At 43.6% G+C, this 26491-nt stretch overlaps 1 protein-coding gene across 3 annotated transcripts in view; it reads left to right on the forward strand.

The window, feature by feature from the left end:
• The window catches only part of ankdd1b (ankyrin repeat and death domain containing 1B), a 152799-nt gene that overhangs the window by 45126 nt on the left and 81182 nt on the right, over positions 1-26491 (forward strand). For all 3 annotated transcript variants that reach the window (XM_038805518.1, XM_038805517.1, XM_038805519.1), the window contains exons 11-13: positions 149-247; positions 7057-7152; positions 21641-21842. In XM_038805518.1, coding sequence (XP_038661446.1) covers positions 149-247; positions 7057-7152; positions 21641-21842 — 397 coding nt within the window. The remainder of the gene's footprint in view (positions 1-148; positions 248-7056; positions 7153-21640; positions 21843-26491) is intronic.

Genomic DNA, 26491 nt, shown 5'->3' on the forward strand with positions numbered 1-26491 from the left:
TTCCTGAAACAGTGCCAACATTCCAGAATGAATATGTTCTGGATTATCAGCAGGGCAGTGGAAAAATAATGAAGAGCAAACCTGGAATGGTGTCCTAGGGAATAATTTAGAATGTTCTTAGACAAATTAATCTTTTGTTGCCCTCCAGAGAAACCAGATTCCATTGCACCTGGCGGCTGAGCTTGGAAAAGCTGACATAGTGGATCTCCTGCTGAAAGCAGACACTGACTTAAAACAAAAGGACAAGGTTTGTTGACGATATACAGCGTGAGGTATTGGATGGCATGTGGGAATTTGAAATGGTGTTGAGGTATACACATTATAGTCCAACACAGGTTATGTTCAGCGTTTAATTGGTCAAAGATGAAATAGACAGTGGTATGGGATTTGCAGTTAATTTAAGAGGCAATGCTGACCTATGGGAAGGTCAACACTTCCAAATGACATGTACTGAAAATGTGTTCAACCTGCTTTTAGATATTCTGTCAGTCCTGGGTCATGGAAAAATTTGTATTAGTTTTCTTTATTTATTCGTGGGATGTGGGCCACACTGGGCCAGCATTTATTGCCCACCCCTGAGGGCATTTATGAGTTAACCACATTGCTGTGGTTCTGGTGTCGCATGTAGGCCAGACCAGGTAAGAATGACAGATTTCCTTCCTTAAATGACATTAGTGAACCAGATGGGTTTTTACGACAATCGACAATAGTTTCATGGTCATCATTCGAATTTTAAGTCCAGATTTGTATTTAATTGCCTTGGTGGGATTCGAATCCGTGTCCCCAGAGCATGAATAGTCCAGCGACAATACCACAATGCCACTGCCTTCCCAGTTTATCCTCATAAGGTCAGAAGTGGGCTTGTCCATTGATAATTGCGTAATGTGCAGCACCATTCACGACCCCTCAGATATTGAAGCAGTTCATGTATAACTGCAGCAAGAAGCATTGGTTTGGTCTCCAATCTGTAATAATCACCGTTTTTCCCCGGGAAAGGTGGACGGGGGGGGGGGGTTTTGGGAGATGGCAGAGAGCAGGGATTGAGAGGATGGGGGATATGTTTATAGAGGGGAGCTTTCCTACCTTGAGGGAGCTGGAGGAGAAGTTTGGTTTGCAAAGGGAAACAAATTCAGGTATCTGCAGGTGTGGGACTTCCTATGTAGGCAGATTTCAACCTTCCCGCTCTTACCACCAAGGGGGATTCAGGACGGGGTAGTTTCCAGAGGGTGGGTGGGGGGGAGGGAGGGTCTCTGACATTTACAAGGAACTTATGGGGTCAGAGGAGATGCAGACCGAGGAGCTGAAGCGCAAGTGGGAGGAGGAGCTGGGAGGAGAGATAGAGGATGGTCTGTGGGTGGACACATTGAGTAGAGTCAACACATCTACATCATGTGCCAGGCTCAGCCTGATACAATTTAAGGTTGTTCACCGGGCTCATATGACAGTGGCCTGGATGAGCAGGTTCTTTGGGATAGAAGATAGGTGTGCAAAGCGTGTGGGAGGGCCAGCGAACTATGTCCACATGTTCTAGACATGTCCGAAGCTTGGGGGATTCTGGCAGGGGCTTGCAGACGTCATGTCCGCGGTGTTAAAATGAAGGGTGGCACCGAGTCCAGAGGTGGCGATTTTCGAGGCGTCGGAAGATCTGGGAATCCAGGAGGAGAAAGAGGCAGACGTTCTGGCCTTTGCTTCCCTGGTATCCCGGAGACGGATATTATTAATTTGGAGGGACTCAAAGCCCCTGAAGTTAGAGACCTGGCTATCTGACATGGCTAGCTTTCTCTGTTTGGAGAAAATCAAGTTTGCCTTGAGAGGGTCAATGTTAGGGTTCACACGGAGGTGGCAACCGTTCGTCGACTTCTTTTCAGAAAATTAATCGTCAGCAGAAGGGGGGGAGGGGGGGGGGTAGATTAGTTTAGAGTAGTGGACTAGTTTGGCTTAGAGTAGGGGGTTAATGAAGGTGGGACCTGTAAGGGAGGAAGACGGCATTTGCACTATGTTTATAGATACATGTATATTGTTTATTTTGTTGTTGTAATACCAAAAAAAAACCTCCATAAAATGTTTATTAAAAAAATAACTGCAGCAACATCTGGACAATATCCACGCTTGGTCTGACAAGTGGCAAGTTACATTCACGCCACACAAGTGCTAGTCAATAACCATCAACAACATGAGAGGATTTCACCCCTTAACCTTCAAAGGCATGACCATCACTGAATTTTCGCACTGTCAACATTCTGGGTGTCACCATTGACTAGAAACTAAACTGGATTAGCCATATAAATACTGTGGCTACACGAGCAGGTCAAAGGCTAGGAATGCTGCAGTGAGTAACTCACCTCCTGCCTCCCCAAAGCCTGTCGCATCTACAAGGAACAAATCAGGGGTGTGTTGGAATACTCTCCACTTGCCTGGATGAGTGCAGCTCCAACAGCGCTCAATAAGCTCAACATCATTCAGAACAAAGCAGCGCTTGATTGCTCCCCCTTCCACAAGCAATCACGCCCTTCACCACCAACAAACAGAGGCAGCCATGTGTACCATCTACAAGATGCACTGCAGGAACTCGCCAAGGTTCCTTAGGCAGCATCTTCCAAACCCACGATCATTACCTTCTAGAAGGACAAGAGCAGCAGATACCTGGAAACCCACCACCTGGAGATTCCCCTCCAAATCACACACCACCCTGACTTGGAAAGATATCACCGTTCCTTCATTGTCGCTGGGTCAAATGTCTGGAACTCCATCCCTAACAGAACTGTGGGCACACCCACACCTCAGCGACGACCGTGGTTCAAGAAGGCTGCTAAACACCACCTTCTTAAGGACAACTAAGGATGGGCAATAAATGCTGCTGACCTAGCCAGTGAAACCCATATCCCATTAGTGAATGAAACACAAATTTAAAATGCACTGAATAGCTTTTAAAGCAGCAAATATTGCAGAGTATTCAATAGGGGAAGATTTTGAATTTTTTGTTAATATGTATGCCACCAGCAGCCACAATAGTAAGTTTCAGTAGATCCTGCCCTTTTTGGCACATGCCATTTGACCCATCAACTGCCTACTGTCAAGAATACAGTGATGCTAAAACATTGGTGGACCACACTTGAATACAATTATGAAATTATACTGAGATATTGGAACGAATTCAAAGAAAATCAGTAAATATGGCATTGGATCTGATTTAATGAGCTGCCAAGATTTCAAGAGGCTAATTGGTTGTCACTTGAGTGAGCAATACAATCCTACTTTTTCAATCGCAAACCGGTTTCAGCAACCATCTTCAGTTGGAGCCAACCTTGACCAAAAGGAGAATAGTCACTAGTTGCTCAACAGAATCATAGAAACTTACAGCCCCGAAGGAGACCATTTGGCCCATTGTGTCTGTGCTGGCTCTGAACCAGCTGTTGTGCTCATTCCCACAAACCCACTTTTCTCCGTAACCCTGTTGGTTCCTTACCTGCAAACCTGTACAAATTACTTTGAAAATTATTTAAGATGTCAGCTTCCACCACCTTCTTTATTCTTTCATGGGTTTCTCCTCACCTGCCCTCTAGATTTTTAGCAGCGAGACAATATCCATTTCACGCTGAACTACGATAGTTAACATCTATAACAGAAAAATAAACATAATATATATTTTACGATGACAAACAGCAGAACACAGATATAAACAATCGTTTGGTAGTACAGAACTTGGATATTACTGAAAGAAAAGACACATTAACTGACAAGCATGGCTTTGAACCTGTGCAAAGTGGGTTCCAGGTACCATGTGGTGGACAGAACCATAATGTGAGTGCATTTCCGCCATCCTTTTGAAATGCCATGTCCCATTGGTTCCACAGTGTTAAGACTAAAAATTCAGTTGCAGCAGTTTGCCTCTCTGTGAAGCAGGCGTTATAACCACACACAGGGACATAGATGGGTGAGTGTTGTCGTGCTCCATCAGCCACCCAGCAATGCCTTGGTAGCTCTCACAGCACAGACTATCTTTATGACATGCAGCCACCTTGATGCTCTAACACCCAGGTCCAATATTGCATATCAGATTTACTAATCATCCAATGAATCGTCGGTGGTGTTTTCATAGCATAGAATCATAGAATAACTACAGTGCCAAAGGAAGCCATTTTGGCCTATCGAGTCTGTACTGACCCTCTGAAGGAGCGTCCTACCTAGGCCCACTTCCCTGCCCTATCCCCGTAATCCCATAATCCCTGCACATCTTTGGACTGTGGGAGGGTACTGGAGCTCCCGGAGGAAACACACGTAGACATGGGGAGAAAGTGCAAACTCCACACAGAGAGTGACCCGGGTCTGGAATTGTAAGGCAGCAGCGCTAACCACTGTGCCACTGTGGTGCCCATTCAAGGAGAATAAAACAGATCCATCAGATAGATTCTTGATTAACAAGAGAGTCAACAGGTATACGTGTTTGGTAGGAAAGTGGGGTTGAGATCACAATCAACTCAGCCATGATCTTATTGAATGGCGGAGCAGACTAGGGGGGCTGAATGGCGTACTCCTGCTCCTAATTTTTATGTTCCTAATCCTGAATCCAGAGTCCAGAATGTCAGGTACAGACCTAAGCCTGCTCAGTCTCCAATTGTTTGCCTTTTTCTTTAAACCACAAATCCAGCTGGTTCTGGATCTTGAATATGGGATGGAGAAAACCCCTCAATTGTGTGCCTGAGAGAGAGCTGTGAAACATGAAGAGAATTGTTTGGCTGTATCTTATATACCACAAATATAACTGTGTTAGGACTTCTCTTTCATTCTTGAATGACCAATTGCCCCATAGTGTTGAGATAGATGATCAGCCATGATCTAATGGAATGGCGGAGGCACCTTGGGGGGGGGGGGTCTTGCCGATCATTGGAGATGCCTAGATGAGCGGGGACAGGGCAGGGTCGTACCCTGGCATTACCCCTGGCTCCTGGGCATTTTGGCATGGCCAACCTGGCACCATGTGGCACTGCCATGTGCCACTGCCAGGATGCCAGGGGAACAGCTCACTGTGCTAGACTGGCAGTGCACAGAAATGGTCCCATTGGGCAGGCGCAGCATTGGATCATAAAGGGCAGGTCGTCCCTAACTAATTTAGTGGAATTTTTTGAGGACATTACCAGTGCAGTAGATAACGGGGAGCCAATGGATGTAGTATATCTAGATATCCAGAAAGCTTTTGACAAGGTGCCACACAAAAGGTTGCTGCATAAGATAAAGATGCATGGCATTAAGGGTAAAGTAGTAGCATGGATAGAGGATTGGTTAATTAATAGAAAGCAAAGAGTGGGGATTAATGGGTGTTTCTCTGGTTGACAATCAGTAGCTAGTGGTGTCCCTCAGGGATCAGTGTTGGGCCTACAATTGTTCACAATTTACATAGATGATTTGGAGTTGGGGACCAAGTGCAATGTGTCCAAGTTTGCAGATGACACTAAGATGAGTGGTAAAGCGAAAAGTGCAGAGGATACTGGAAGTCTGCAGAGGGATTTGGATAGGTTAAATGAATGGGCTAGGGCCTGGCAGATGGAATACAATGTTGACAAATGTGAGATTATCCATTTTGGTAGGAATAACAGCAAAAGGGATTATTATTTAAATGATAAAATATTAAAACATGCTGCTGTGCAGAGAGACCTGGGTGTGCTGGTGCATGAGTCGCAAAAAGTTGGTTTACAGGTGCAACAGGTGATTCGGAAGGCAAATGGAGTTTTGTCCTTCATTGCTAGAGGGATGGAGTTTAAGACTAGGGAGGTTATGCTGCAATTATATAAGGTGTTAATGAGGCCACACCTGGAGTATTGTGTTCAGTTTTGGTCTCCTTACCTGAGAAAGGACGTACTGGAGCTGGAGGGTGTGCAGAGGAGATTCACTCGGTTAATCCCTGACCTGAAGGGATTGGATTACGAGGAGAGGTTGAGTAAACTGGGACTGTACTCGTTGGAATTTAGAAGGAGGCCGGGGGGGGGGGGGGGGGATCTTATAGAAATATATAAAATGATGAAGGGAATAGATAGGATAGATGCGGGCTGGTTGTTTCCACTGGCGGGTAAAAGCAGAACTAGGAGGCATAGCCTCAAAATAAGGAGAATACTGAGCTTAGGAGGAACTTCTTCACCCAAAGGGTTGTGAATCTATGGAATTTCTTGCCCAGTGAAGCAGTTGAGGCTCCTTCAATAAATGTTTTTAAGATAAAAATAGATAGTTTTTTGAAGATTAAAGGGATTCAGGGTTATGGTGTTCGGGCCGGAAAGTGGAGCTGAGTCCACATAAGATCAGCCATGATCTCATTGAATGGCGGCTCGAGGGGCCAGATGGCCTACTCCTGCTCCTAGTTCTTATGTTCTTATACCCGGGTGCCAGGTTGGCACTGCAAGGTTCGGGCCCGGGGGACCTTGCCCATTGAGGAGGGGGGAGAATGGGTGAGAGGTCCTCAATAAGGTTGGAGAGTGGGGAGGATTGGGACTGCTGATCATAATGGCGCCCCGATCTGCGATCAGCCCGCAAGATCAGCTTGTCAGCAGTGAACCTCACTAAGTGTAGCCTCGGTGGGGCGAAACTCCCCGAGGCTAAAATAAACAGCAAGTGCCGTTGAATAATTGAGTGTTTCTTGGCGCTGCAGCCGCTGAGAAAGACCCACTAAACCCACCCAAAAGCGGACTTTAACATTTGTCTGTTGAATCCGACCCAGTATATATAACTTACATTTTGGTTGCATATTTTTATTAAACGTTTTTGTATGTTAATATAAGCACTATTTTTTTGCATTTAATCCAAGAAAGATGTAACATGTCACATTTAGAAATGATCAGTCAGACTCCCCAAATACTGAGAAGAGATATTTAAAATTATAGTAATCATCACTTCCATGCTTAAGTGAATTAATAAGTTAGTACAGTCCTTGGGTTGTTTATTTACTATTAGTTTGAGAAAATATGTATCAAATATGGTTGCACTGATGCTAGATATTATAATGTCAGGAGTCCAGGACGTATAATTTACTGAAGTAAGTATTTCACTTTCTAATTTCTTGTTCTCAAGCAAGGTAAAACTCCACTGGGAGTGGCAGCAAGAGTCAACCACATCATTATTGTGGATATGATCATCAAAGCAGAAAGATATTGTGCATGGAAAGAGGTGAGTCACTTTACAGCCATTGCTTTGAGACTCAGGTTCACTAGAAACAACACTTGAGTTAATCTTTGTATTTTTCCACTTGTGTTTCCTTAACATTTAATTATGGTAGTTTCTCCAAATCATTGTAATGTTTTCCCTCTAGTTTCAAGAATGTCATATTACTCCTGTTATCCTGTGGGTGAAGTTATTGCTCTTTTTGGGGATGACAGGGCACAAAACCTGTCATCAAATTAGCACCAATTATACCCATGGGAACATCAGTAACGTCCTTCATTACCTCAAAGCACTGACTGGGAAGTTGGCACAGGAATGACTCCCCACCAACTTCTCATTTTTCCCGGTGGGGAGGTTTTCTACCTGGCATATTGAATCTGTATCCTATGATTTTGAAGTCATATGTATCAATGTGTCAAAGTGCTGTGCCATCGCATTTCAGAGGAGGTCATATGCCTGTATCCTCTCTTAAGAGAAAGATGATCTAAACATTAGTAAAAATTAACGCTGAACATTTCCATAAGAACATAAGACATAGGAGCAGAATTAGGCAACTTGGCCCACCAAGTCTGCTCCGCCATTCAATCATGGCTAATATTTTTCTCATCCCCATTCTTCTGCCTTCTCCCTATAACCCCTGAACCCCTTATTAAGCAAGAACCTATCTATCTCTGTTTTAAAGACACTCAATGATTTGGCCTCCACAGCCTTCTGCGGCAAAGAGTTCCACAGATTCACCACCCTCTGGCTGAAGAAATTCATCCTCATCTCTGTTTTAAAGGATCGTCCCTTTAGTGTGAGATTGTGTCCTCTGCTTCTAATTTTTCCTACAAGTGGAAACATTCTCACCCCACGTCCACTCTATCCAGGTCATGTGGTATCCTGTAAGTTTCAATAAGATCCTTCCTCATCCTTCTAAACTCCAATGAGTACAGAACCAGAGTCCTCAACCGTTCCTCATACAACAAGCTCTTATTTCCAGGGATCATTCTTGTGAACCTCCTCTGGACCCTTTCCAAGGCCAGCACTTCCTCCCTGAGATATGGGGCCCAAAACTGCTAACAATACTCCAAATGGGGTCTGACCAGAGCCTTATATGGCCTCAGATGTACAATCCTGGTCTTGTATTCTAGCCCTCTCGACATGAATGCTAACATTGCATTTGCCTTCCTAACTGATGACTGAACCTGCACGTTAACCTTAAGAGAATCGTAAACAAGGACTCTGAAGTTCCTTTGTGCTTCTGATTTCCTAAGCATCTTCCATTTAGAAAATAGTCTATGCCTCCATTTCTCCTGCCAAAGTGCATAACCTCACACTTTTCCACATTGTATTCCATCTGCCACTTCTTTGCCCACTCTCCTAGCCTGTCCAGGTGCTTCTTCTGCAGCCCGCCTGCTTCCTCAATACTACCTGCCCCTCTACAGATCTTTGTATCATCTGCAAACTTAGCAACTGTACCTTCAGTTCCTTCCTCCAGATCATTAATGTATATTGTGAAAAGTTGTGTTCCCAGCACCGATCTCTGAGGTACACCACTAGACACCGGCTGCCATCCTGAAAAAGACCCCTTTATCCTCACTCTCTGCCTTCTGCCAGTCAGCCAATCCTCTATCCATGCCAGGATCTTACTCTGAACACCATGGGCTCTTAACTTATTTAACAATCTCCTATGCGGCACCTTGTCAAAGAACGTCTAGGAATCTAAATAAATCTAGTCCATGGTTCTCCTTTGTCTAACTTCCTTGTTACCTCCTCAAAGAACTCTAACAGATTTGTCAGACATGACCTCCCCTTGATGAAGCCGTGCTGGCTCAGTCCCATTTTATCATGCACTTCCAAGTACTCCACAATCTCATCTTTAATAATGGACTCTAAAATCTTACCAATGAGTGAAGTCAGGCTAAACGACCTATAATTTCCCGTCTTCTGCCTCCCTCCCTTCTTAAACAGCGGTGTTACATTAGCCACTTTCCAGTCCTCTGGGACCCTTCCTGCCTCCAGTGATTCCTGAAGGATCAGCACCAAAGCCTCCACAATCTCTTCAGCTATCTCTTTTTAGAACCCTGGGGTGTAGTCCACCCGGTCCAGATGATTTATCCACCTTCAGACCTTTCAGTTTACCCAGAACCTTCTCCTTAGCAATAGGCACTGCACTCACCTCTGTCCCCTGGTTCTCCTGGAGCTCTGGCATCCCACTGGTGCCTTCCACCGTGAAGATTGATGCGAAGTAACTATCCAATTTGTCTCTTACTTATTACTTCTCCAGCCACATTTTCCAGTGGTCCAATGTCTATTTTTGCCTCTCTCTTACCTTTTATATATTGAAAAAAAACCTCTTCCTAGCTTCCTTTATATTACTAGCTAGCTTGCACTCATAAAGGGGTTGGTTTAGCACAATAGGCTAAACAGCTGGCTCGTAATGCAGAACAATGCCAGCAGCGTGAGTTCTATTCCCGTACCGGCCTCCCCGAAAGGCGCTGGAATTTGGTGACCAGGAGCGTTTCACAGTAACTTCATTGAAGCCTACTTGTGACAATAAGCGATTATTATTATTATTATTACTTCATCTTATCCCCCCTTATTGCTTTTTTAGTTGTCCTCGGCTCACTTTTAAAGGCTTCCCAATCCTCTGGCTTCCCACTAATCCTCGCCACTTTGTATGCATTTTCTTTAGTTTTTATGCTGTCCTTAACTTCCCTCGTCAGCCATGGATGTCTTGTCTTCCCCTTAGCATGTTTCTTCCTCCTTGGGATGAATTTCTGTTGTGTCTCCCGAATAACCCCCCAAAAACTCCTGCCATTGCTGTTCCACTGTCTTCCCTGCTAGGCTCCTTTTCCAATCGACAGCTCCTCCCTCATGTCTTTGTACTTACCCTTATTTAATTGTAATACCGTTACATCTTATTGCAGCTTCTCCCTCTCAAACTTCAGGATAAATTCTATCACATTGTGGTCACTGCTGCCCCCCCACACACAAGGGTTCCTTCACCTTAAATTCCCTAATCAAGACTGCCTCATTACACATCACTAAATCCAGAATTGCCTGTTCCCTAGTGTTATGGGCCAGGGTTTAGAGAATCCCAAAGTGTATCATGACCCACAACATTTAATAGATTGTGGTATGGGGAGCACACGGCCCACTCTACAGGTGTGGTACAGCAGAAATGGAAAGTATTTTTAAAAAGAAAACAATGTTTATTCTATGAACTCAAGTTAACTTTTTAAAATCATACAGTAAACATCTTAGCAACCATCAATTCAAATATTACCCCCAAAGAATACAACACTAAGTAATCCTTAAGCTGTCCTTTTAACATCCATAAGACTTTAAAAAAAAAACTTTAAACAGAAGCACATCAGGTTAAAGTCACTACTCAGAGCAGTTATTAGTTTTAAATCACCAAAGGATCGATTTACAGGCTTTAGATCAGTGTTCTTCAAACATTTTTTTCCGGGGACCCATTTTTACCAACCTGCCAACCTTCGGGACCCATCCCGGCCAACTGTCGCGACCCATGCCGGCTGACCTGCGCGACCCACCATTTTCTCTTACCTTGTTTGCTGCTGACAAAAATGGAGGAAATGGTCCCTTTGGCCCTCGTACACGTTCCTTCAATGGAACCTGTTGGATGAAGGTGAAGCCTTCCGGTGTCGGAAAGTATGGAGTCTGCATCTGTCCAAAGTTCTGAATTTTTTTCCTGTAAAATGTTATCAAATAAACCCCCCCTGAACTTGTAAAAAAAAATTAAAAATAAAATGAGTAAAATAAATGAAAAAAATGAATAAAACCCCCCCCGAACTTGTAAAAAACAATAAAATGAATAGAATAAATGAAAAAAATAAAAATTAAATGAATAAAATAAATGAATAAAAACCACTACAGAACTTGTAAAACAAAAAGCTACAACCGTTTAAAAAAATAGCGGCCGCACTGCCCATGCGTGCCTGATTATCGGAGCGCATGTGCAATGCGGTCAAATTTTTCTTTAACATGTTCACAGCTGCTTGCAGCCGGCGTTATGAAAAGCCGGCTGCTACGCGGGGATTTGCATGATCGGGAGCGCCGCGGACAATGGCTTCGCAACACTCCTGACACCCGCCCGCGACCCACCCAGCCAAGGGGCTGGTTTAGCACAGGGCTAAATCGCTGGCTTTTAAAGCAGACCAAGGCAGGCCAGCAGCATGGTTAAATTCCCGTACCAGCCTCCCCGGACAGGCGCTGGAATGTGGCGACTAGGGGCTTTTCACAGTAACTTCATTTTCACCCGTGGGTCGCGCCCCAATTTTGAAGAACACTGCTTTAGATTACAGAGAGAGAGAGATGCACCTTCTGGCTGTGACTGCAGCTATCCAGCTCTGAAAACAAAACCAAAACACACCCTGCAGCAAACAACCTATAATGAAAGTAAAAAACTGACAGACAGCCCAGCTCCACCCATTCTCTGACATCACTGCAGTAATAAACACCCATTTCTTAAATGTACTCTCATTACAGATATTTATATACACACCCATTTATAAACACTAATTTATTAAAGGTACTCTCAGATGACATTAGTAAGCTCTGTCACAAGCAATAATTGTGTGGAACCATGACATTTTTCATTATTTTATGTTCACAAATGGAGTTATTGAGTACAAAAGCAGGGAAGCTATGCTGAACTCGATAACGCTCTGATTTGTCCATGACTAGAATATTGCAACCAGTGTTGGTAACAGTACCAGGGATGAGGAATGCTCGGGGTGCTCCAGTTTCCTCCCATAGTCCAAAGACGTGCAGGTTAGGTGGATTGGCTATGCTAAATTGCCCTCAGTGTCCAAACGTTAGGGTGGGTTATTGGGTTACAGGGATAGGGTGGAAGTGAGAGCTTAAGTGGGTCGGTGCAGACTCGATGGGCCGAATGGCCTCCTTCTGCACTGTATGTTCTATGTTCATTAGGTTGGACAAACTGGAGTTGTTGTCCATGATGAAAAAGTGGTTGTAAGGCGATCTAATAGAGATAGATTCGGAAAAGCTTAGAGTGGCACTGTGGTGCAGTGGTTAGCACCGGTGCCTCACGGCACCAAGGACCTGGGTTCAATCCCAGCATCGGGTTACTGTCCATGTGGAGTTTTCACATTCTCCCCGTGTCTGCGTGAGTCTCACCCCCAAAACCCAAAGATGTGCAGGGTAGGTGGATTGGCCACACTAAATTTCCCCTGAATAAAAATGAATTGGGCACTTTAAATTCTAAAAAAAAAGATTAGCAGCACGGTAGCATTGTGGATAGCACAATTGATTCACAGCTCCAGGGTCCCAGGTTTGATTCCGACTTGGGTCACTGTCTGTACGGAGTCTGCATATTCTCCCCGTGTGTGCGTGGGTTTCCTCCGGGTGCTCCGGTTTCCTCCCACAGTCTAAAGATGTGCAGGTTAGGTGGATCGGCCATGATAAATTGCCCTTAGTGTCCAAAATTGCCCTTAGCATTGGGTGGGGTTACTGGGTTATGGGGATCAGGTGGAGGTGTTGACCTTGGGTAGGGTGCTCTTTCCAAGAGCTGGTGCAGACTCGATGGGCCGAATGGCCTCCTTCTGCACTGTAAATTCTATGATATGATAAAAGCTGTTTCCAGTTGCTGATGATCCAAGAATTACGGTTCATAAATGTAAAGTTTTGAACAAAAAATGCAGGGGAAATGTGCCAAATAATCTTTTTTTTATTCAACAAGTAGCAATGAAATGGAACTTGCTGACTCTGAGGGCAGCGGGAACAGGGGTTATAAGTGATTTCAAAAGGAAATTGGATAGGCCCTTGGGGTAACTGAACTTGTAGGGAAACAATGATTGAACAGGGAAATGGTACTGACTGGATTGCTGTACTGAGATCCACATGGACGAGACGTGCCGAATGGCCTCCTGTTGTGTTTTTATCAGTTACATAGAAACCCTACAGTGCAGAAGGAGGACATTTGGCCCATCGGGACTGCACCAACACTCTGAAAGAGCACACCCCACCTAGTCCCACTTACCCTGCCCTATCCCTGTAACCCCACCTAACCTGCACATCTTTGGATTCTATGGGTGGGATTCTGCCATTTCTCAGCAATGAGCCGCTTGCTGGCGGCAGGATTCTACCTTCTCCTGACGCTCGTTAATGGGATTTCCCATTGAAACCATCCCAAGTCTCTGTGAAAACCACGGGCCGGGGTGCCATGCCACCGGAAAATAGAATCCCAACGACCAGAGAATTTGGGCCTATAACTATTTTTAACTGCTCATTTTATTTTCTTTCCCCATGCATCAACTCCATTCTTGAGTCTGATTCCATGGGCAGGAAGTCAAGATTTTTTACTTCGTGCAAAAGAACCAATATTCATTGAATTTACAGTGAAGAAGGAGGCCATTCGGCCATCAAGTCTGTGCCGGCCCTTGGAAAGAGCACCATACTTAAGCCCGCACCTGTACCCTATCCCCGTAACTCAGTAACCCCACCTAACCTTTTTTGGACACTAATGGGCAATTCAGTATGGCCAATCCATCTAACATGCACATCTTTGGACTGTGGGAGGAAACTGGAACACCCGGAGGAAACGCACGCAGACACTGGGAGAAAGTGCGGACTCCCCACAGACAGTGACCCAAGCCGGGAATCGAACCTGGGACCCTGGAGCTGTGAAGCAACAGTGCTAACCACTGAGCTACTGTGCCACCCATAGTGAAGTGTGATTCTTTACAATGTTGGAAGGCTTTTACCTGGAGGCATTACAATTCGCTTACCCCCACACAAATTGCACATCACTGTCATTGGACAATGGTGAGGAGTAGCCATGTTACCTGATATCCCCTTCCTGCACCACCTCAACCCTTCAGCAACAATGTGACATTTAGCCTCTATACTGCCAGCCCAGCTGAGGTTGTAGATGAAAAAATGAAATGACAATCGCTTATTGTCACAAGTAGGCTTCAATGAAGTTATTGTGAAAAGTCCCTAGTCGCCACATTCCGGCGCCTGTTCGGGGAGGCTGGTACGGGAATTGAACCGTGCTGCTGGCCTGCCTTGGTCTGCTTTAAAAGCCAGCTATTTAACCCTGTGCTAAACCAGCCCCTTAGAATAAACCTGGGACCAAATTTCTGTTTTTCAAAGTTTGACTACTCATTGCATTCTTATTGAACCACTAGGGTAACCTGTCTCAAATCTACATGAGCATGTTCTACTGCCATTATTCTCTAGTTTTTACTAAAAAAAAGGTAATTGTTTCTGCAAACATATTTTTTTAATTAGGTGTTTGGCCTCTGGTTGAGCACAATATTTGAGCTATGTTTACCGAGAGTACTGAAGTGTACAACATCTCTGTCAGATTCAGTTACACCAGGTTGTATTTCAAAAAAATAAAGAAATACCATAGGCTGTTCTTTAGACAAGTATTCGAGGATAAGACTGTATTTAAGAATAATTTAACTAAATTTTACATTTTATGTAGCATCTTTAAGGTAATAGAATGCCCCAAGGTGGGTGGTGGGTTCGATCACGGCCTTAGGCCACCGTCCATGTGGAGTTTACACATTCTCCCCGTGTCTGCGTCGATCTCACCCCCACAACACAAAAGATACGCAGGGAAGGTGGATTGGCCAAGCTAAATTGCCCCTTAGCTGGGGAAAAAAATTGGGCACCCTAAGTTAACAAAAAGAAAGCCCAAAAATATTAAATAGGGCTTTTTTCTTTTATAAATTAAAATATTGAGATATTATTTTAAACAGCGATTAAACTTGGGAATTGACAGAGAATATATATATATATATATATGCCTTCAGTAGGCTACTGGCAGGGCTACTGAACTATGGCGACTAAATAAACCAAATTTTTGTCATAGCGGATTTTTACCAATTTTCTGTGGAATCACCTGACACAATCCATGGTTTTTTTTCCAAGTAAATGATCAGTAAGTGACCTTGACTGAGAATACCATTCATCAGTTTGTAATGGTTGGCTTTAATATATCTCAGACAAGACTGGTTGATCTGGTTTAATTGAAACTTGCTTTTAGTTCATAAAAGGTTATGCATTTCTCAGTAATTGCAAATGTGCGTCAACAAAGTTATCTCAAGAAAGTGGACCCGCCCTAACAATAACATTCACATTGTTGTAGTACAATGGGGTAGAGTTTCCTCTTTGGGTACAATTAGCAATTCCTATTGAGCTTTTCTCCTCATGCAGTTCTGCTCAGATTCATTTGCATATTGCTCACCACATGATCTGAAGCAGCGTAGTAGCTGGACAGCATTGAAAACAAGCTTTTTTGAAATTTAGAATGGAAGAAAATAAATTATAGGTCAAAACGAGTTTAACACAAAAGTTAAGCATTTTAAATCTGTGTCAATCCACTGTTTGTGAGTAAGTTGATTTTAAATTACAGAACTTGATTTTTTTGTTGTTGTCGCTTGTGGCTCAGTGAGCAGCACTCTTGCCTTTGAATCAGAAGGTTGTGGGTTCAAGGCCCCCTCCCGACCTTAAGCACAGTAGTTTAGGCTGATACTCCATTGCAGTACTGAGGGAGTACCCCATTGCCAGTAATGCTTCTTTTTTTATGAGATTTTAAACCAGGGACTTTCCTGCTCTCTCATTTGGACATAAAATATCCCATGCCATTATTTAAAAGAAGGGAGGAATTATTCCTGGTGTCCTGGCCAATATTTATCCTTCAGTCAACATCACAAAAACAGATTATCTGGTCAGTGTCACATTGGTGTTTGTGGGAGCTTGTTCTGTGCATTCAGCTGCCATGTTGGCAGAGTGGTTAGCACTGCTGCCTCAGAGCGCCAAGGACCCGGGTTTACTTCCTGCATTGTCTGTGTGGAGTTTTCACATTCTCCCCGTGTCTGTGTGGGTTTCCTCTGGGTGCTCGGGTTTCCTCCCACAGTCCAAGCATGGGGAAGTTAGGTGAATTGGCCATGCTAAATTGCCCCTTGCTGTCCAGGATGGGCAGATTAGGTTATGGTTTAGGGCGGGATGGGTGGGGGAGTGACCTATGTAGAGTGCTGATTTGAAGCATTGCAGCAGAGGTGATGGGCCAAATGGCTGCCTCCTGCACTGCTGGGTTTCAGTTATGTTTCCTATGTTACAACAATGACTGCGTTTCAAAAGTATTTCATTGGTTGTAAAGCACTTTGGCATAGAACATAGAACATAACAGCGCAGTCCAGGCCCTTCGGCCCTCGATGTTGGGCCGACCTATGAAACCCCTCTAAAGCCCATCTACACTATTCCCTTATTGTCCATATGTCTATCCAATGACCATTTGAATGCCCTTAATGTTGGCGAGTCCACTACTGTTGCAGGCAGGGCATTCCATGCCCTTACTACTCTCTGAGTAACGAACCTACCTCTGACATCTGTTCTATATCTATCTCCCCTCAATTTAAAGCTATGTCCCCTTGTGCTAGACATCACCATCCGAGGAAAAAGGCTCTCACTGTCCACCCTATCTAATCCTCTGATCATCTTGTATGCCTCAATTAAGTCACCTCTTAACCTTCTTCTCTCTAACGAAAATAGCCTTAAGTCCCTCAGCCTTTCCTCATAAGATCTTCCCTCCATACCAGGCAACATTCTGGTAAATCTCCTCTGTACCCTTTCCAATGCTTCCACATCCTTCCTATAATGCGGCGACCAGACCTGCACGCAATACTCCAAATGCGGCCGCACCAGAGTTTTGTACAACTGCAACATGACCTCATGGCTCCGAAACTCAATCCCTCAACCAATAAAAGCTAACACACCGTACGCCTTCTTAACAACTCCCTCAACCTGGGTGGCAACTTTCAGGGATCTCTGTACAAGGACACCGAGATCTCTCTGCTCATCCACACTACCAAGAATCTTCCCATTAGCCCAGTACTCTGTCTTCCTGTTATTCCTTCCAAAATGAATAACCTCACACTTTTCTGCATTAAACTCCATTTGCCACCTGTCAGCCCAGCTCTGCAGCTTATCTATGTCCCTCTGTAACTTGTAACATCCTTCCGCACTGTCCACAACTCCACCGACTTTAGTGTCATCTGCAAATTTACTCACCCATTCTTGTACGCCCTCCTCCAGGTCATTTATAAAAATGACGAACAGCAGATCCTTGTGGTACACCACTAGTAACTGGACTCCAGTCTGAACATTTCCCATCAACCACCACCCTTTGTCTTCTTCCAGCTAGCCAATTTCTGATCCAAACTGCTAAATCATCCTGAATCCCATGTCTCCGTATTTTCTGCAATAGCCTACCGTGGGGAACCTTATCAAATGCTTTACTGAAATCCATATACACCACATCAACTGCTTTACCCTCATCCACCTGTTTGGTCACCTTCTCAAAGAACTCAATAAGGTTTGTGAGGCACGACCTACCCTTCAAAAAACCATGTTGACTATCTCTAATCAAATTATTATACATCCTATCTCTTATAAACCTTTCCAATACTTTGCCCACAAAAGAAGTAAGGCTCACTGGTCTATAGTTACCGGGGTTGTCTCTACTCCCCTTCTTGAACAAGGGGACAACATTTGCTATCCTCCAGTCTTCTGGCACTATTCCTGTAGACAAAGATGACTTAAAGATCAAAGCCAAAGGCTCAGCAATCTCCTCCCTAGCTTCCCAGAGAATCCTAGGATAAATCCCATCCGGCCCAGGGGACTTATCTATTTTAACACTTTCCAGAATCGCTAACACCTCCTCCTTATGAACTTCAAGCCCTTCTAGTCTAGTAGTCTGTATCTCAGTATTCTCCTCTAGACAACATTGTCTTTTTGCTGTGTGAATAGTGATGAAAAATATTCATTTAACACCTCTCCTATCTCCTCGGACTCCATGCACAACTTCCCACTACTGTCCTTGACTGGCCCTACTCTTACCCTAGTCATTCTTACCCTAGTCATAGCATGTGTTGAGGCTAGGAAAGATGCTAAATTATTACAAATTCTTTTAAATGCTAAAGAATTTTCCAGTGTTATGACCCCAGCTGATTTTACTGCTGGACAAGTCAGATCCCAGGATGAAACCTGGCTCGATAGATCCTAACTTTTTTTTAGAAATCATGGAGGAAAGTTACTGAACAAATCCGCAAGAGTCTGCTGATGAACATTTAACGCAAAGAATAAAACATTTATTAAATAAGAAAAATGAACGATATTACACCAGGCAAAAGGTTGCAAAGAATTCAGTACAAATGCAAGACATTGATTCAAATAACACTATTCCATGACCCCAGTTACATCTTTACAAACGCACACAAATTCGGAAAAATAAAACAATTTACCATTTCTATCTTATACTTTCATATTCAGGGTAAGTATGCACCAACAGGTGAACCATGGTCAGACACATCACAGTTCAAAGTATGCAATCAAAATAGATTATATGGATTTTTCAGCATCCCACTGAGGGCGGCACGGTAGCACAGTGGGTAGCACTGTTGCTTCACAGCTCCAGGGTTCCAGGTTCGATTCTCACCTTGGGTCACTGTCTGTGCGGAGTCTGCAAGTTCTCCGTGTGTCTGCGTGGTTTCCTCCAGGTGCGCATGTTTCCTCCCACTGTCCAAAGAAGTGCAGGTTAGGTGGATTGGCCAATCTAAATTGCTCTTAGTGTCCAAAATGGGGTGAGGTTACTGGGAAACGGGGCTAGGGTGGAGGTGTCGGCTTAGGTAGGGTGCTCTTTCAAAGGGCCAGTGCAGACTCGATGGGCCAAATGGCCTGCTTCTCCACTGTAGATTCTATTATTCAGTTCCCTGCTCTGAGGAGATCCCCACCTAAATTCCAGGATAACTAAAAGCCCAAACAATAAGGGAAACTTTATTTGTGCTGAATGCAATTTGCATATTGAGTGCCATGATCCTTTGTGCTGGATGCAGTAATGTTGGGGCAGTTGTTCAGAAACAATGAATACAATTGAGCCAAAATTATATTCATTGCTCCCAATGCGGTCTCCTCTACATAGGGGGGACTAAACTGGCTGGCCGCTTTGCGGAACACCTTTGTTCAGTCCGCAACATGACCCCGATCTCCATTTCCTTCTGGGGTTCCTCCTGTGACCCAAAGTCAAACTACCAACTGGCGGTGATTAAAGGTGGCCCTCAGCTGTGAGCTTATATCTATTGCCAACTAACAGAGAAGAGTCATCCACTGGGTCAGAGTGGGCTGGACTTAAACACAAGTTCGCAAGAGTTAAATATCAAGGTACACAAGGGTACAAAAACAGTGGTTAGCACTGCTGCCTCACGGTGCCGAGTACCCGGGTTCAATCCCGGCCCTGTGTCACTGAATGTGTGGAGTTTGCACATTCTCTCCGTGTCTGCGGGGTCTCATCCCCACAACCCAATAAGATATGCAGGGAAGGTGAATTGGCCATGCTAAATTGCCCCTTAATTGGAAAAAACAACAACTGGGTATTCTAAATTTCTAAAAACATATATGTATAGGTACAAAGACATGCTTTGTCTATTAGGGCATTTCCCATTTGCTTTCCAATGTAATCCTAACTGCAATTATATAATTATATATAATTATGATTTTGACTGTACAAATGTGAGGGCAATCTTTTACTGTGATATTCACATTTTGTCTGATTAATTTTTAATATTATTAATTTCAAAGATATTGTGCCATTTTCTATTACAAAATAATAAAGAAACATACAACACATTTTGGCAAATTCTCTGCACCTGTTAATATTATTTTCACCTGAGCTAAGGTGATAGGTAATTCATTTTACATTGTGCAGATCTTTCTTCATACCCATAGTAAGAGTTTCTGATTTTTAAGATCCTTTTATTTTATTTTATGTTTTAAAATTTAGATTACCCAATTATTTTTTCCAATTAAGGGGCAATTTAGCGTGGCCAATCCACCTAGCCTGCACATTTTTGGGTTGTGGGGGCGAAACCCACGCAGACACGGGGAGAATGTGCAAACTCCACACGGACAGTGACCCAGAGCCGGGATCGAACCTGGGACCTCAGCGCCGTGAGGCAGCTGTGCTAACCACTAGGCCACCGTGCTGCCCAAAGATCCTTTTATTAATGATTTTCAACACTTGCAACCAACAGCAAATGGTGGCTAAGGTGCTGCTGAGCTCAGGTGGGAGCCTCATGGATAAATGCGAATGTTTCCGATGGCAAGGGGGCAGGCAGCTTTTAATTGGGAATTAAAATACCTGTGCTTGAAACTTAAGGCAATGAGTGGGTTATTTCTCATCCTTCGCCCTGTCTGTCTCAACCAGCTCCCTGTTAAAGGCAACCCCATTTCTTCTAAACTTTGCAGTGTAAATATTAATCTTTGCATGCAATTTTAATATGGTGGGGGTGCAAATACAATTGCCTGGAACTCCATGAACTGTGGCAAGGATAGCCAACTAAAACCAATGGGATCATTCTTTTCATTAACATATGCAGATTCCACTTTATGCTTCAACCGATGGCTGAGTGGGAAATTGACTTTAGCTTTCTGGCCAGCTAAGAGAGAAGGAAAAGGAGCAAGGGCCGCAAGAGGTCCAAACATTACTTGCTTTCCATTTGAGCCTATGTGAGATGGAATGCTTCACCAGTAGAATTCACAAGACCGTCTTCCATGAGAACTGTTCAGAGATCAGTCCTACTTAGGAGTCTAGGCATGGGAATTTGTTCTTAGACAGACTGTAGACATAAACCTGTATCTGCTTAACACTTGTATTATTAGTACTACTCTAAACAGGTTGTGGAGCAGGCACATTGCTCGTAGCAATGTTCCAACCTCTGGCTTTTTAAAAATAAATCTTGGGGCATTCTATTTTTTAATTTAGAGCACCCAATTATTTTTTTCCAATTAAGGGGCAATTTAGAGTGGCCAATTCACCCACCCTGCACATCTTTGGGTTGTGGGGGCGAAACACACGTAGACACGGGTGAATGTGCAAACTCCCCACAGACAGTGACCCGGGACTGGGATCGAACCGGGGTCCTCAGCGCTGTAGACGGCAGTGCTAACCACTGCACCACCTTCCTGCCCACAACCTCTGTCTCGAGAGAGTCTTAACACATGACTGATTGGTGTCAGTGGTGCATCACCATCTACGTCATACATTAGAATATCCTATCTGTTAATGACATTGTCATTAACACTGTTCTCAACATTGCCCCTCGCCTGAGGTGTGGTGATTCTCAGGTTAAATCACCACCAGTCAGCTCTCCCCCTCAAAGGGGAATGCAGCCTATGGTCATCTGGGACTATGGCAACTTTACCTTCCCTTATACTACAGAACTTAAGCATCTCCCATTGTGGCCAGGATTTCAAGAAGCATTCAATTATAATGATTCATTTTATTTCTATTTAGTTTCTTTAGGTAATTACTCTGTGGTGTGCTGGTGCTTGGATTAAAGAGTAATATTTAATCAAGCCTGGATTGTGTCACCTCAAAATTCTCACGTTGCATCATATCATAACCATGTCAGGAGTTGGTAAAGAATCTTTCCTGATTTGTTTTGATCCTCTTTAGGAAATACAGGACAACACTGCAATCCCAGCAAGGAGTTACCCATTAACATTCAAGCCAGACCACACCACACAGACGAGTCAGCTCCGCACAGCCATATGGAACTTGGCTTACCATCAACTGAAACCAAAGGACTGGAAGAAACTTGCGCAGCAATGGAATTTCACTGAGGAGCAGATTAAAGGAATTGGGGAACAATGGACAGGTAGGGGCATCTGTTAGAATGCAGATATGTGCACAGAATAAAGCTCATTTATAAGTTGAAGTCATCAAAAGGCATGAAGTGATTGTGAGCATCCTCTCCTCCCATTCGTCTGTATCCTTCACATCATTCCCCAACGTGAGTAGGAGTGCTGTTCTCAGTAATTTGCCTATGATTGGCCACAGTTAGTCTGAGGTGAGTCACACTCACTATAGAGAATCACCTATCCTCTGCTTCCTGCGTGGTTAACAACAGGGATTTGCCTTTACAAAGAGCTGGCTTGCAAACATTGTCTATTGGTAAAGAAAGACACTGCAGTTTCACCTCATAATAAGTGTTTGCAAAAGATTGCAGTAAAAATACACCACTTAGGTTTTCTGTATCCGAGAGCCATGCAGTACAGAAAGGGGACCTTCAGCCCATCATGTATCTGTATGATGAAAATAATGTGTAGTTCTTCTGGATAGCCCCCTTATACTAAATAGTTTACTAATCACTCTTTCACGAAGAATGGGTTATTTTAACTGAACAATAGGAGTAACCAAGATTTTTATACAATAAATATCCCATGCAAATAAATGTAGGAGCTGCCAGCCATTTCAATTCATTTGTAAGAATATTTGCCTTTCTACAGATTGTTTGTTGTTTCTAAGTGTGTATAGAAACACATCATTAAGGAAATAATTTGTGAGTGAGGGAAGAGTATGTGTTTCATATCAGGTAATCAGAAACTCTTGTGTGGGTTTATTGGTTGATTCATTTGGAGACACTTAAAACCAGGTAAGGATGACAGATTTCCTTCCCTAATGGTTTTCAGTAAACCAGATGGTTTTTTTATCAGCAATGGTTTTGTGGTCACTGTTACTGAGATGATCTTTTAAGTCCAGATTTTATTTATTGATTTCAAATTCCACAGCTTCCATGGTGGGATTTATGCCCATGTTTCCAGAGCATTACCCTTATTCGTCATCCTCATTCACCTCCTTGCCCCTCTGCCTGCCATCATTCCCCAATGCCCTTCACCTCCCTGCCCTTGCACAACCTTCCTTCCCCATTGCTCCCTTCTCCTGCACAGTCATCCTTCCCTATTGCCTCCTTGCTCATAAGTCCGTAAGGCATAGGAGCAAAATTAGGACATTTGGTCCACCGAGTCTCCTCCGCCATTCTATCATGGCTGATATGTTCCTCATCTGCTACCTACAATGTTACAGATCAAGAGCTGGATTGTAAAATCAGCCAGAGCAATTTAGCCTCCCGAGCCTAACAATGTGATCATGGCTGATCCCATCCTGGCCTCAACTCCACCGTCCTGCCTGTTCTCCATAATCCTTCAACCCATTACCAATTCAAAATCTGTCTAACTCCTCCTTAAATTTACTCACTATCCCTGCATCCAACCGCACTCTGGTGTAGCGAATTCCACAGATTCACAACCCTTTGGTAGAGGTAGTTTTTACTCAAATCGGTTTAAATTTGCTACCTCATATTCTAAGATTATGACCTCTCATTTTAGAAAGCATCAGCTTCACACTACTTTATCCATGTCCTTTAGCATCTTGTATACCTCAATTACATCCCCTGATTCTTCTAAACTCTAGAGTATAGGCCTAAACTGTGCAATCTATCCTCATACGACAACCCCCTCATCCCTGGAATCAATCTAGTGAACCTCCTCTGAACTGCCTCTAATGCCACTACATCTTTCCTTAAATAAGGGGATCAAAACTGTGCACAATACTGCAGGTGCGGTCTTACTAATGCCTTGTATAGTTGCAACAACACTTCCTTATCTATATACTCAATTCCTTTTGCTATAAGTGCTAATATTCCGTTTGCTTTCCTTATTATCTACTGCACCTGCATACTAGTTTTCTGTGACTCATAAACGAGGACACCCAGATCCCTCTACATCGGAGCACCCCGAAGTTTCTCCCCATTTAGATAATAAATTGCCTTTCCATTTTTTCAACCAAAATGCATGACCTCACACTTATCCATGTTAAACTCCATCTGCCCCATTTTGGCCCACTCACCTAACCTATCTATATACATTTGTAAAGTTCTTATTTCCTCATTGTAACTTACTGTCTCACCTATTTTTGTGTCATCTGCAAATTTGGCTATAGAACCTTCTACCCTGTTACCAAGTCATTAATATAGATTGTAAATAGCTCGGACCCAAGAACCGCACCCCACTAGTTACATCTTGCCATCCAGAAAAAGACCCATTTCAGAGACTTTACAGTGCAGAAAGAGGTCATTCGGCCCATCGGGTCTGCACCGTCCGTTGGAAAGAGCATCCCACTTAAGCCCCACACCTCCATCCTGTCCCCATAACCCAGTAACCCCACCTAATCTCTTTTGGACATTAAGGGCAATTTAGCATGGCCAATCCACCTAACTTGCACATCTTTGGTCTGTGGGAGGAAACTGGAGCACCCGGAGGAAACCCACGCAGACTCCGCACAGACAGTGACCCAAGCTGGGAATCGAAGCTGCGACCCTGGCGGTGTGAAGCAACCGTGATAACCACTGTGCTACCGTGCTGCCCCGATTCATCCAGACTCTCTGACTCCAGTCCGTCAGCCAGTCTTCTATCCAAGCTAACAAGTTACACCATTGGGAGAATTACAGTGTGTTATGATGCCGGCAGGTTCTTCGCTTTTTGCTTCCCGTTAGAGTTTTTGATCCCATCTGTTGCCAAACCCATTGCGGACGAGATGGGAGAATTTCACCTGTAGGTTCCACACTTCGCAATTCCCCCCCATAACCCCAATACCTCGATATCTTAGTTTACGACCGTCTTGTAAACCAATTTCTTTGGCCAAGGTTTTGGTTACCAAGTTTCTACTATCTCCATTGGCTTGGTGTCCATATTTTTCCTGGTGTCTCTGTGAAGAACCTTGGGATGCTTTTTTACTTTGAATGTGCTAGTTGAATTAAAATATCTGTATTTATGCAGCAATCGTGACTGCATGTGATTTATCAGTTTTGAATAGCACTTAATTGATGGAAGAAACCTTGGGATTTTAGGCCATTACATAACAGTATTCATTTATGCAAACATATTTATGCAAATAAGGTTTTTTTGTGCATAGAATATGAGACTTCAAATATATTCTGATCAACTTGTTTGCATAAGTTCATTAGTTTGGTCTCTTAATCTAACCTGGCTTCAATCAACATGCCGAAAGATCTGACAGCTTGTCGGCAAATTGCACTTTCTAGAAGGTGAAAATAATCAAAATTCAGTGATAAGGTCAACTGGGGATATTATTAATTCGGAGAGTTTAACCATACAGTATTCCTGTCATTGTTTGAAAATAAGGACCCACGGAGAGGACTGAAAGCCATGATGCGGTACTGAGCTCTCATTCATTTCTGTACATAAAAATTGTCAGTGCTCACCATTCTGACTAAAAGCTGAAAATACCATTTATCTTGCTTCTTCGCTTGTTAAGACAGGGTTTGATTTCTTCATGGTGTTGATAAAATGCTTATTCTGCATTTAACACTTCAAACCCTGACAAACTCCCACTCTACCACAATCTCATAACTGACCATAACCGAGGGGATGTTGGATGACAGGACAGATAGTATGTGATCTGTTAAGGGAGTGAGCCTGTTAAGGTCAGGAGATTGTTCCTTGTTCCCTGCTTCCTTATATTCCACTCGTACTCGAAATCAACCCTACCGTCTGCAGTGTTCCTGGTACCTCAAGGATGGCTGGATGAGGGCAGCACGGTGGCCTAGTGGTTAGCACAACCGCCTCACGGCGCTGAGGTCCCAGGTTCGATCCCGGCTCTGGGTCACTGTCCGTGTGGAGTTTGCACATTCTCCCCGTGTCTGCGTGGGTTTTGCCCCCAAAAATGTGCAGAGTAGGTGGATTGGCCATGCTAAATTGCCCCTTAATTGGAAAAAATAATTGGGTAATCTAAATTTATAAAAAAAGAAAAAAAAAAAAAAGGATGGCTGGATGAAAAATTATTTTCAGTATTATTTGTTCATGGGATGTAGGTATTGCTGGTAAAGCCAACATTTACTGCCCATTCTTTTTTAAAATATAAAAACCTTGGTTCTTCTGGAATTTATAGCTCAGCGTCTTTAGCCGGTGTGGATTTTGATTGGTGAGCCAACCTATTCAGAGTTTTCCGTTGCCGCTTAATATTTTGCAAATCTTCCAATTTAAGGACTATAAAGGCAAATTAATTTATTCATTAGTTCCAGAATGATACATGCCCCCTTTGTTCTAATCTCTGGTGTGTCTTTGTGTATTCTCAGCATATACTGGCTCCTGCTTTACTACCAAGGGAAATAGTTGTAGCACTGTTGCTGCTTCTCTTCCTGCACCTAGTGCTGTACAAGGCAGACTTTCATCTCTTCATCTGCAAGGTTTTTCTTGGAGCAGGTTGTTCGCCTGTCACTAGGGACTTGCAGCTTGAGGGGTGCTACTCCATAATCAAGCATGGCTGACCAAGAATCTCTCTCGGTCTTTCCACCTGCCATTGGTGTGTTGGAAGGAGTTTGCAAATTGATACTCAATCTGTCGCGTTAGAAAGCGCCTTCCTTGGCCATCCAGTCCTTTTTAAAAAATAAATTTAGAGTACCCAATTATTTTTTCCAATTAAGGGGCAATTTAGCGTGGCCAATCC

Source organism: Scyliorhinus canicula, chromosome 8, assembly GCF_902713615.1.
Source record: "Scyliorhinus canicula chromosome 8, sScyCan1.1, whole genome shotgun sequence".
Classification (NCBI taxonomy): domain Eukaryota; kingdom Metazoa; phylum Chordata; class Chondrichthyes; order Carcharhiniformes; family Scyliorhinidae; genus Scyliorhinus; species Scyliorhinus canicula.